The sequence below is a fragment of the Taudactylus pleione genome, unplaced genomic scaffold, assembly GCF_031769625.1.
Source record: "Taudactylus pleione unplaced genomic scaffold, aTauple2 ptg000428l, whole genome shotgun sequence".
Taxonomy (NCBI): Eukaryota; Metazoa; Chordata; class Amphibia; order Anura; family Myobatrachidae; genus Taudactylus; species Taudactylus pleione.
In genome coordinates this window covers 2,709,595-2,722,223 of record NW_028284830.1, presented here as the reverse complement: position 1 = coordinate 2,722,223, position 12,629 = coordinate 2,709,595, and the positions used below count along the sequence as shown (strand labels likewise).

The window sequence follows — 12,629 nt, the reverse complement described above, 5'->3', positions numbered from 1 at the left end:
CAGACTGTGTTTCAGCCGCAGGACAAAATTGTGGCCCTATCGTTGCGATTACGCAAGCTGCTTCACAAACAAAGGGTATCCATTCTGCTACAGTGCAGGTCATGAGATCAATGGTATCCACCTTCCACATGGTGGGATATGCTCAGTTTCATTCCAAGCCTCTGCAAATATTGAGTCTCTCCAAGTGTCCTGTATCATCAATTAAAGTCCCAGAGGATCCTTCTTACTCCAGAGGTTCGTCACTCCCTTCTGTGGTGGCTAAGAAAGGATCATCTGAACAAAGGGCACCCATTCTGGATTCCAAATTGGGTGCTGCTTTCCACAGACTCCATTCTTCGCAGATGGGGAGCAGTATCGGGTCATCACACCTTTCAGGGAAGATAGACATATCAGGAAGTCATCTGCCAATAAACATTCTGGAACTGCGAGCAGTATACAAAGCACTTGTCATGGCACAGGACCTGCTCCAGGGCAAGCCGGTCCAGATACAATCCGACAATGCGACTACAGTGGCCTACCTCAATCAGGGAGGCAGAAGAAGTTGCGCAGCCATGAAAGAAGTGACAAGTGTTCTGATTTGGGCACAACGTCATCTTCCGGCTATCTCGGCAATATTCATAACGGGAATACTCAATTGGGAAGAAGACTTCCTAAGTCACCAGGACATACACGCCGGAGAGTGGTCTCTCCATCCGGGAGTGTTTCAGCTCCTGGTAAACAAATGGGATCTGCCAGAAATAGATCTCATGGTGTCACATCACAACCACAAGGTCCGCAGGTACGGATCCAGGTCCAGAGACCCATCAACAACCTTCATGGACGCACTGGCAGTAAGATGGCACTTCAATCTGGCGTATCTCTTTCCTCCGATCTCCCTCCTCCCAAGAGTTCTCAGAAAATTCAAGCAGGAAGGCGGAACAGTAATACTGATGGCCCCGGCTTGGCCCAGACGTCATTGGTTCACCGACATACGGAATCTGTCAATAGACAGTCCGTATCCTCTTCCTCTGTGGCAGGATCTGATAATACAGGGCCCCTGCCGGCATCCGGGCTTACCTTGTCTGGCTTTGACGGCGTGGCTCTTGAATTTTTCATCCTAAGAGCCGAAGGTTTTTCTTATTCTGTAATTCAAACGATGCTTAGGGCACGGAAGCTTATCTCTGCCCGCATCTATTACAGAGTTTGGCATTCTTTTGGTCAATGGTGTTCCCACAGAAAGTATGATCCTAAGGTGTTTAGGATTTCCAGGATACTGTCTTTTCTTCAGGCAGGGTTTAGACCTTGGTCTCCGCCTGACTACTTTAAAAGTGCAGTTTTCTGCACTGTCAGTCTGGTTCCAGAGGAATATTGCCTCATTACCAGATACTTCAAATTTTTTTTTTCCAAGGAGTTTTGAGAGTCCAGCCTCCTTTTTGTTCCACCGGTAGCACCGTGGGATTTGTCTTTAGTTCTTAAGGGGCTACAAGCTCCCCCATTTGAACCTCTAGACTATGTAGATTTGAAGTGGTTGACAGCGAAGAAACTTTTTCTTCTCGCTATCTCTCCTGCTCAGAGTCTCTGATTTGGCAGAGCTTTCTTGTTGCTCTACATTTTTTGATTTTTCACCAGGATAAAGCTGTCCTTCGTACAAAGCAGAGTTACCTTCCTAAGGTAGTGTCCCAGTTTTCATGTAAATTAAGAAATTGTAGTTCCAGCTTTTCAGGTGCCAGATCTTTCTGTAGATGAAGCCTCCCTGGATGTAGTTCGTGCTCTCCGTATCTATGTGGAGTGTACGAACTGTGTTAGAAAATCAGATTCTCTTTTTGTATTTATATGGTTTTCACAAACGAGGATGGGCAGCTAATAAGCAGACTCTGACAAGATGGCTACACATGACTAGCTCTAAGGTGTCCACACAGGCTGATCTCCCTGTCCCAAGCATGGTGACAGCACATTCTACTCGGTCTGTAGGGCCATCGTGGGCATTTAGTCGTGGTGCCTCTGCTGAACAATTGTGCAAGGCAGCCACGTGGTCTTCTGTCCACACTTTTCTTAGGTTCTATGCCTTTGATACTTTTGCCTCTCGGGATGCTTACTTTGGGCGATGAGTTCTGCTTTCTGCTCAGGAGAGTCCCCCACCATAGGGGAACTGCTTTAGGACATCCCCATGGTATCCCTGTGGATCCCTATGGACCCCGAAGAAGAAAATTAGAGTTATGGTAGACTTATCTAGATAACTCTTTTTCCTTGAGGTCCATAGGATCCACAGGACACCCACCCTGACTCACCTGGCTGCATAGGCAAATTTGTCTTTCGGGCACAGATTCCCTCATTTTGTGTAAGAGTATTTCTGGTGTACGATTGCTCTTCCTTCTCCTGCCTTGAGACTTTAAGCTGGAAGTCCTATGGCTAGGGGCAGGGTATATATGGGGGAGGACCCGAGGCATCCTGGGAGCTGAAGCTTTAACTGTTTGGTGCCTGGTCTCCAACCATAATATCCCCCTGTGGACCCTATGGACCTCGAAGAAAAAAGTTATCTGTAAATTCTGCTATATCGGGAGCACAAGGTGCCGGAGAAACAGTCTGAGAGCCAGCTCCTTGCGGCCACCACCACTAATTTTAATTGCTCCCCTTCTCTGTTCCCTTGTACGTTCTAACAGTGAGCGGAAGCCACAGGGAGCCGGACCTGGTTTCAGCTGCAGACTAAGCAGCCTCCTCATCCCTATTTCATACTACACTGCAGCACTCTACGTCCTCCTCCTTTACCCCCTTCCCTGCCTTTGGCTCCCCGAATATTTATATAATAAGAACAGTGGGGAGATGAGGGAGTGAGTTATGACGGACACACTATTCAACACGATTATCTATGTATTGTTTTTGTTACTTGATTGCAATATATTTTGAGCGTCTCTTTTTTAAAGAATCAATTTGCAACATTCTTGATTTCTAAGAAAAAAGTTTTAGGTAAAGTGATTAATTCGTAGTGACAGCCCCCAGACTTCTCCTTCCCAGCCTACACGCTGTTTAGAGCAGCGCTCCCATCTCTGTGTAGGAGGTGGTTATCTAATTCCTAGTATTTGTTATCTTGTCATTCTACATTACTACACAAAGGCTTATTTCTTTCATCCTACGATGTTTGATGGTTGTTAATCTCCCTCTGTTTTGTGTGACTTTCGGGCAGGTCTCTCCGACTCTGATGAAAACTGCAAAAGGTTTATGGAGAGGTGTATGCCAGAAGCTTTTAAGAAGGTAAAACACGATCATGTACTCGTCGCTTATTTTCTTATCGTCAGAAAGCAAAACAGAAACTTTATTTCATATGGTGCTTTTGTATCATTTAATGAAGCTATAATAATGAATATAAATTTAAATGTATGAGATTCTAGATAAGGGGTGATCTCTGTCCTGCGATTTGTTGCAGGCCAAAGTAGCCGAATGCTAAGCTTGGAGCTGCACAAACTTCCTCTTCCATCACACGAGAGATGTGCCAGATGCACGCAGTATTAGTATTTGTTATTTTTATTTGTCATCTATTTTTTTTTTTTTTTTTTTTTTATAAGGAGCCACACAAGGCTGAAACTGATAACAGGATACATAAGTACAGACTTGTATAGATATATACACAGATACATAATTATATAGTAAGAAGTTGGCATAATTATGTAGCGAAACAAAAGTGGGAGGGCCCTGCTCAGGGGAGCTTACCATCTATGATCCAGCCTCTGTCTAAGCAGCAAGCGACAGCATCAGAGTTCAGTTCAGCAACATTTATCTGCCCATTTTGGAGGAGATCCAGCTGTTTGCCGAGCAATCCGGGTCTCTCCAATCTTTTCTGACAGTATGAGGCTCGTGTAAACCTTGCAGAGAGGCCGGTTGTTGTCCGCATGTCTCATAACGGTGTCGGACGCGGTCATTTTGCGGTCCCATGTGCTGTCTGATCGGGTGAGGGGCTTCATACAGATGTGTCCTCCTACTACTATCCCCAACACGCCACGTTACGCGTAATGTCTGGCTTGAGTGAGCCGCCACGTCCTGTGCAACTCCACTAGTGTTGGGTGGCTCTCGTTCTTTTTTTTGCCGAAAATCCGTCTACGTCGCAACGTTATGTAGAAGGACACACCAGGAGAGACTGCTGATTAATTTGATATGTGACACTTCTATAGTGTGCAACTAAAGGTGCATACACACGTAAAGATTTTCTGTCCAACCATCCAACTAGTTGATTGGCTGGAATGAAAATCTGGTAAGGTATGAAAGCAAATGACAATCAGCAATTTGCTCCCAAACGCCGGAAAATGGACAAAAACTGTTGTGTGAACAAATTGTTTAGATCAAACGTTTAACAAACTTGTCTGAACAACCATTTTCATCTGTTTTCTGGCATTTAGGAGCAAATTACTGATCATCACTTACTCCCATACGTTACCAGATTTTCATTCCAACCAATCAACTAGTTGGATGGTTGGACAGAAAATCTTTACGTGTGTATGCAGCTTAAGTCTGTAAATGGAAGTTGGCGTGGACGTGACAGAACTTGGCTGCCTCGTAGCACTTAGTACGCTGATTCTGAGACTCTATACAAGTGTTGCATATCAAATGAATCAGCACAGTCTCCCGGTGCGTCCTAGTACATCGCATTGACACTTAGATGCATTTTTGTCGAAAAGGACGCCCGCCTCTAGCAGAGTCTGCCGGGACCTGGCGCGCCGAGAGGTGCTGTTTGGTGAGATGTATGAGGACACATCTGTATTGCTGCAGAGTGTGTAGTGTGCAAGGATCGCATAAAGAAAACCGCAGTGTTAAAATGCACACACAAGGAATGGGGGCATTCTTTTGATGAATAAACATGAGAATGCAGCCTCACGGTTCGTAAGGGACTAGTCACATGACTGAGACATGAGGTGCTATTGTATTGCGATCCATAGAACATTCCTAGAACAGTCCGTCCGAATAATACCGCGTGTATAGCTTTTGTTTTTGCCCCTGGGTTGTGCTAATTCCACATTCTGAGTTTTTTGTGTTTTTTTTTTTTTTCCCCTCCATGAAGTTGCTGACATCCAGTGCTGTCCATAAGTGGGGCACAGAGATCCACGAGGGAATATACAACATGCTGATGCTTCTGGTAGATCTGGTGGCGGAAAGAATCAAGCAAGAACCAATTCCCACGTGTCTTTTGGGTGTGCTCACCATGGTAACGTGTCTTCCTATATGGAGAATCCCACATGATGTTATAGTGCTCATCGCTTCCTGCAAGAGCTACTCGTTTAGTTATTCATCAGGAAGCGTCTGCTCAGTTACTATGAGGACAGGACTGTGCTCCGAGGAGATGCTTTTGGGTCCCCATAGTGCATTATTTGTATAGCGATCGATAACGTTATCTGTGAGAGTGTCTTAATTCGTGCGCTCCATTATGTGTACTCCTGTGTGCTACTATTTGCTGACACAGCCAGTACTTTTCCCTGTTGGCGAACTACGAGTTTTTACTCTGATCAATTATATATGTTTCTGACTTTTTAGCAACATTCATTCATTCTTCTCACACATTAGCCTTAAAATAAACTCTTCACCTGCAACAGCAATTCGCCAATCTCATGGACCAAACCAGTATTTTAGAATGAATGGTGTATCGGGGGCCTTGAATTGCCCATGTGATGTCGCTGGCTTTTAACACATTTATAGTCCCAATGAATATTGCTTCAGCCCCACAAACTGGCTCTGTGTTGTATGGGTACGTCTCCTATACTAGGGTGACCTAAAAACTTATTCGGAATTGCTATTCTTCCCACACTGCACTAGGCCTTCAATCCTGACAATGAGTACCACTTCAAGAACCGAATGAAGATGTGCCAGAAGAACTGGGCCGACTTGTTTGGTGAGGGGAAAACTTACGCCGTGTCCCCGGCCAGCAACCTGCAGAAGGTGAGAATCGGCCGCCTCGTTCTCATGGTGTTTTTACAGCGCCAATTTAAGGCATTAATAGTTATTTTGTATCTTGTGTCTTTCCAGGAGCCCCATGGCTGGCTGGTAGACCTAGTCAACAGGGTAAGTATTGCGGATAGAATCTAAACCATGTTGAAACCTTACATATTTAAAGGAACACAATATATGGGTTATATTTAAAGAAATAACCAGGTTAGAGTCGAGTCCTGAAGCCAGTGACCCACACAGCCGGCAGATCTATCTGCCGACCCAACCGTCGCGGCTGGCCAGGTAAGCTATACGCACTTACTGATTGGCCGCCCGATGTGTCTTTGCTGACATCACAACCGGGCGGGCATTTGAACTTGCACGTACAGTTGAGGTGTCAATCACCGGCGGTCCCTGCAGCACACACAGCAAGATACATCAATCTATCTGTAGATATATCGACCATCGACTATGCTGCAGGGCAAAAGAGATATATCTGTGAACAACGATACAGCAATATCTGTGCTCACCCGCCGTTTCACAAATGATATATTGTCCATTGTGTACCCAGCTTTATTTTTAGCATTAATGTAGGATTTATCTTTTTAGGGCCGTGTTCAGTTAGTTTCGCGAACGCGATAAAGTTTCGCCTGCCGGACATTTTGCCTACATCGCGTAATTTAGCCGCGGAAACTAATCATGCATCTACCCGCTATTCGCCCTATTCAATTCCAAAAGACGCGAAAACGGAGAAACGCGAAGTCGGAACAGGCGAAAAGTGGTGTCGGAATCGGGGAAATCACCCTGAACCCCCCAAAAAATGCAGGAACATGGGGGAATCAATGTAGTAGCGCCCGATTAGCCCTAATAAAACAGTTTGGGGTACTTACGTTCGCACAGTTGCCTCTAATTAGCGTCTTTGCACAATAGGTGAAGAATGGCATAAAGCAGTATTTTTTGGAGGCAATAACTAGTCCTGTCAAATTTGGGGTACTTGAAAATGGGTGCTAGCATCTTTTAAAGTCTTAATTGTAGTTTTAATAAAAGTGAAATTCCTCCTTCATAAAAGCACCTGCAATCCCAAAAACACTTGACCCCTTCTTGGAGCACCCCCAGAACCTTATTTTGCTAGTTTGCGAACTTGTCCCCCCCACTTTGTGCTTTTTCGCCCCCAAAATCAAAGTACTTTTTTGGGGGGATTTTTTGACACCATTATCCTTTGGGGGGCTGTCCCAAGGGTGCTGAGAGGTTTCCCCACTTTTCTCCTGCTATTCAGAGGCAAATCTTTTTCGCCTGTTACATTGCATTGACTTTCCTCGTACGCGAAAAGCGGATGGAATTCAATATGGAGATAAGTTTCCGCCTGGCGAAAAGTCGCAATCAGCGATACTTTTTCGCTGATCTCGGCTTTTCGCTTCTAATTGAATACGGCACCTTAATCTGGTAGACATTCATGCATCTGTTCATGCAGTCTATACCGGAGGTTTTTCTTCCAGCACTCCCAGAAATGTAATTGAGGTTGATGTATAAAGAATCTCTCTCTCTCTCTCTCTGCAGTTTGGAGAGCTGGGCGGTTTAACGGCAATTCAGTCTAAGCTGAACTCTGAAGATATAGAACTTGGGGTAAGACATCAGTTTATTAATCTGGTTTATAACTGGTCATAGATAAAGTGGGCTGTCCAGCCTCTGACTGCGGGGTTTCTTATTTTAGACCATTCACTTTTATTGATCTTGCAACTTAAAGGCGATCTATCAGTGCAGGGTTTTTTTTTTGTTTTTTTTCTTTATTTTTTCAAATAAAGTTGTTAAAGAGATTATTTTTGAAAAAGTGGATATTACTGTATATCCTCTTTTTATAAATGCTTGCAGTGCATTTCTATGCTGCTGCTGAGCTTCCACATCCACCATTTGTGTGTGAGCCTCTGCAGCAGATGATCAGCTAACGCTGTGTATTAAGAGACCTATTTCTTGTAAAGGTTTCCGTCACTCCAGAGCTTTCACATTGAAGCGCTTTTTTTTTTTTTTTTTTTTTAATATGAGCTTTTCTTGCTGTTGGCCCTGACCGCTTTAGTCACTGTCATATTTGTAGGCTGATTTCCTCCTCTTTTTTTTTTTTTTCTTCTAATTTTCAGGTGTGTATAGATAGATATAGATATAGATATATATAATGTTCTGTGGAGCTGGGGTCAGAATGTTTTTTCCCCTTCTTAGGACTTATTTTCTGTTTTTCTACCAGTCAGTGTCGGCATTAGTGCAACCTCTTGGAGTCTGTGCAGAATACCTCAATTCCTCTACTGTGCAGGTAAGAGTGCTGCTCCGTCCTGGGGAGAGGCGAGGGAACCAGGGAAGTAATAGAACTGTAATGAAACACGTGAGAGGAGACCTCTGTGCCAAATGACTGGTTCTATTGACTGCTTTAAGCTTAGACCCCCATGGAACGGCATGGTAACTGATATCTATAAACCACGTGATACTGAATATGTATGAAAAAGCCCTGTACTTAATTTTTATTTTCATTCTTTAGAGAAGTAATACATTGAAATGTAGAATAAATTCTGTATATATCTACAGTGTGATCATTTTCTGCATCAGTTTAACACTATGGTCCTTATTCAGAGGTTGGTGCTAACCTTAGGATGGTGTCACTTGAACACTGCTGCAGCGATGATGGAGCCACACTGTACTGGGGGTTTCCCAGCAGCTCCCGGAGCGCTGGGCAAGTCTCCCAGTGTGACAAGACGGGAGTGTGACACGCAGCCATGTCCACAAAATGGCACATCAGGGGCGTGGCACTTGATAAGCGCGAGGGATGGGTAAGTGCCGCACTGGGTGTCGCCACCTGTTGTGACGCCTCTGGACACACGTGCATTAACAGGAAGTGCAAGTTGTGGCCAAGAAAAGCTGCAAATTAAGTTTTACGGTCAACTCTGAATAAGGCTCTTTATAAGGTAATTCATTGTATGTATTTTTGAGAATTGAAGTGCAATATTTCTTACCCATCAGCCAATGCTGGATCCAGTCATCCATAAGATGCTAAAGTATGTGCAGGGCGTGGAAGAGAAAGATCTTAAGGACAAGGTAATATAATGTGATCCTGTAGACTTTCATGTAAAGGAAAATAGGGTTTATAAATTCACAGTATAATTCTACAGCATTATATAATTCCTGGGCTGGGAAGTTTGAGAATAAAAAAAAAGGAAAATTTACACTTATTATATTTGTTATTCTTATATTTATTAGGTTTATGTATTATTGCCATGAACTTGTACTTTTGTGGCACTTCTAGTTCTCATTATTGCCTGAATGTATGTATCATTGGTGTCACCTCAGATCAGGGTGTCCGTATTAATAACATGAGAGCCTCTAGCTCTCTCTCTGCTCTCATGCATCGCCTACACTAGGTCATTGTAGGGCGGCCTGTTAGGAAAACACATCCTCCTTCCCAAAATATATAATGAGGGTGGTAAAAAAAACCAGGGTAATGCTAACGGCTGGTGGGAATATAATTCAAGGTACTTTGCGAAAGTCTTAACTCATACTGCCCAGCATTACGTCTATCGCTGAGGAAAGAGTCTCGGGAAATGTAGAAGCGCTGCCTGTATAATGCACATACTGCCCAGCAATACGTCTATCGCTGAGGAAAGAGTCCCGGAAATGTAGAAGCGCTGCCTGTATAATGCACATACTGCCCAGCATTACGTCTATCGCTGAGGAAAGAGTCCCGGGAAATGTTGAAGCGCTGCCTGTATAATGCTTATACTGCCCAGCATTATGTCTATCGCTGAGGAAAGAGTCTCGGGAAATGTAGAAGCGCTGCCTGTATAATGCACATACTGCCCAGCAATACATCTATCGCTGAGGAAAGAGTCCAAGGAAATGTAGAAGCGCTGCCTGTATAATGCACATACTGCCCAGCATTACGTCTATCTCTGAGGAAAGAGCCCAGGGAAATGTAGAAGCGCTGCCTGTATAATGCACATACTGCCCAGCATTACGTGTATCGCTGAGGAAAGAGTCCCGGGAAATGTAGAAGCGCTGCCTCTATAATGCTTATACTGCCCGCATTACGTCTATCTCTGAGGAAAGAGTCCAGGGAAATTAAGAAGCGCTGCCTGTATAATGCACATACTGCCCAGCATTACGTGTATCGCTGAGGAAAGAGTCCCGGGAAATGTAGAAGCGCTGCCTGTATAATGCACATACTGCCCAGCATTACGTGTACCGCTGAGGAAAGAGTCCAGGGAAATGTAGAAGCGCTGCCTGTATAATGCACATGCTGCCCAGCATTACGTGTATCGCTGAGGAAAGAGTCCAGGGAAATGTAGAAGCGCTGCTTGTATAATGCACATACTGCCCAGCAATACGTCTATCGCTGAGGAAAGAGTCCCGGAAAATGTAGAAGCGCTGCCTGTATAATGCACATGCTGCCCAGCATTACGTCTATCGCTGAGGAAAGAGTCCCGGGAAATGTAGAAGCGCTGCCTGTATAATGCTTATACTGCCCAGCATTATGTCTATCGCTGAGGAAAGAGTCTCGGGAAATGTAGAAGCGCTGCCTGTATAATGCACATACTGCCCAGCAATACATCTATCGCTGAGGATAGAGTCCAAGGAAATGTAGAAGCGCTGCCTGTATAATGCACATACTGCCCAGCATTACGTCTATCGCTGAGGAAAGAGCCCAGGGAAATGTAGAAGCGCTGCCTGTATAATGCTTATACTGCCCAGCATTACGTCTATCGCTGAGGATAGAGTCCAAGGAAATGTAGAAGCGCTGCCTGTATAATGCACATACTGCCCAGCATTACGTCTATTGCTGAGGAAAGAGCCCAGGGAAATGTAGAAGCGCTGCCTGTATAATGCACATGCTTCCCAGCAGTACGTCTATCACTGAGGAAAGAGTCCAGGGAAATGTAGAAGCGCTGCCTGTATAATGCACATACTGCCCAGCATTACGTCTATCGCTGAGGAAAGAGTCCAGGGAAATGTAGAAGTGCTGCCTGTATAATGCACATACTGCCCAGCATTACGTGTATCGCTGAGGAAAGAGTCCCGGGAAATGTAGAAGCGCTGCCTCTATAATGCTTATACTGCCCGCATTACGTCTATCTCTGAGGAAAGAGTCCAGGGAAATTAAGAAGCGCTGCCTGTATAATGCACATACTGCCCAGCAATACGTCTATCGCTGAGGAGAGAGTCCAGGAAATTGTAGACCGCTGCTTTATTTGAACAAGAGAAGCTTAAAACTTTGTTTAACCCTGTTCTTTACAGGTAAATTTCCCCCCCATGCTAGTCATTGTAAGCTATACCAGTTGTCTGTCTTCCAGAGGCTTGTCAGTATACCAGAGCTCCTGTCCGCCATTAAGCTGCTCTGCATGCGTTTCCAGCCGGACCTTGTGAATGTTGTGGACGACCTCAGGCTGGACATCTTACTCCGAATGCTCAAATCTCCTCACTTCAGCGCAAAAATGAATTCTCTTAAAGAAGTAAGTCGCCCGTGCTGAGCCTAGAGGCCTGCTGAGACGTGTGCCGTTAGTTCACTTTACTGCTATTAGAATGTTTTGGATCCTTTTTAAGCACACAAGAAGTGCAGACAAAGTTTCCTCCTCGTGAATGATTCTGTTCTTCCCAAGGTAACCAAATTAATAGAAGATAGCACTTTATCGAAGTCTGTGAAGAATGCCATAGACACGGACCGGCTTCTGGACTGGCTGGTGGAAAATTCTGTCCTTTCAATAGCACTGGAAGGTGTGTATTTTATGTTCTGTGTCTTGTATTCGTGTTACTGCATGTGCTAGAGCCGAGGTAGGCACCCCATGGGCGTTGGGTGCCGTTTCAGCTTGGTGCTCTGGATAGCAGAATGTGCCGCGACTTGAGGTTTCAAGACAATGGCATGGGGTTGTTTCTCACCCCTTGGATGCAGAGGGCACCAGATAAAAGCACTTGTCCTCCTCCTTATGTTCTCACTGGTCCCCTACTCCTTTCAGTTGCTTTTCTCTGATCATCCACCAGGGGTCACTGGATTGTCATGGAGTGTAGTTGCAAGTCTAAGCATTTTACATTTACTGGAAAAAGCTCCTCCCCCTCTTGCCCCAATTGGCTGTTTCTTTTTACCTCTCCTTGTTTTTCCCCTGCAGGCAACATTGACCAAGCGCAGTACTGTGACCGCATAAAGGGAATAATCGAACTGCTCGGCAGTAAATTGTCCTTGGATGAACTTTCCAAAATCTGGAAGATACAGGTGCATGATATTACAAGCCACACTCCTGTTACATTATACTAGTGCGATTCACTTATATCTACATTTACACGGAAATATTCGCTCTTTGCTGCGCCACAGGAGATTCTTCTCTTCATTTTTCATGTTTCCTGTTGTCCGATGGCAAATTTTACTAATTGCATCGCAGGGCTCGCCCACCTTGTAATGCCACCTTGTACATTAACACACTATATCCCGTTTACCACTGTCACGTAGCTGACAATGTGTTAAGCTGTTCTTTGATTCTTGAAGGTAGGTTCCTTCCTGTTCCCTAATGCAGTGTCCTGTTGTCTTTCCCTGTGCGCAGTCCGGACAGTCCTCCACTGTGATAGAAAACATTCATACCATTATTGCTGCTGCGGCTGTGAAGTTCAGCTCCGAACAGCTCAACCATCTTTTTGTGCTTATTCAAAAGGTAAAGTCTGCTCTTTGCCCCAGTCAAGTCTGCCGAATTCCATAATTGGGGTAACAGTTTTCGGGTTGG

At 44.7% G+C, this 12,629-nt stretch overlaps 1 protein-coding gene across 3 annotated transcripts in view; it reads left to right on the top strand.

Moving 5' to 3' along the window:
• The window catches only part of USP24 (ubiquitin specific peptidase 24), a 123,608-nt gene that overhangs the window by 56,979 nt on the left and 54,000 nt on the right, over positions 1-12,629 (top strand). For all 3 annotated transcript variants that reach the window (XM_088447319.1, XM_088447318.1, XM_088447317.1), the window contains exons 3-13: positions 3,161-3,228; positions 5,027-5,170; positions 5,776-5,898; positions 5,986-6,021; positions 7,444-7,509; positions 8,123-8,188; positions 8,890-8,964; positions 11,214-11,372; positions 11,520-11,634; positions 12,024-12,127; positions 12,453-12,560. In XM_088447319.1, the coding sequence (XP_088303445.1) occupies positions 3,161-3,228; positions 5,027-5,170; positions 5,776-5,898; positions 5,986-6,021; positions 7,444-7,509; positions 8,123-8,188; positions 8,890-8,964; positions 11,214-11,372; positions 11,520-11,634; positions 12,024-12,127; positions 12,453-12,560 (1,064 nt within the window). The remainder of the gene's footprint in view (positions 1-3,160; positions 3,229-5,026; positions 5,171-5,775; positions 5,899-5,985; positions 6,022-7,443; positions 7,510-8,122; positions 8,189-8,889; positions 8,965-11,213; positions 11,373-11,519; positions 11,635-12,023; positions 12,128-12,452; positions 12,561-12,629) is intronic.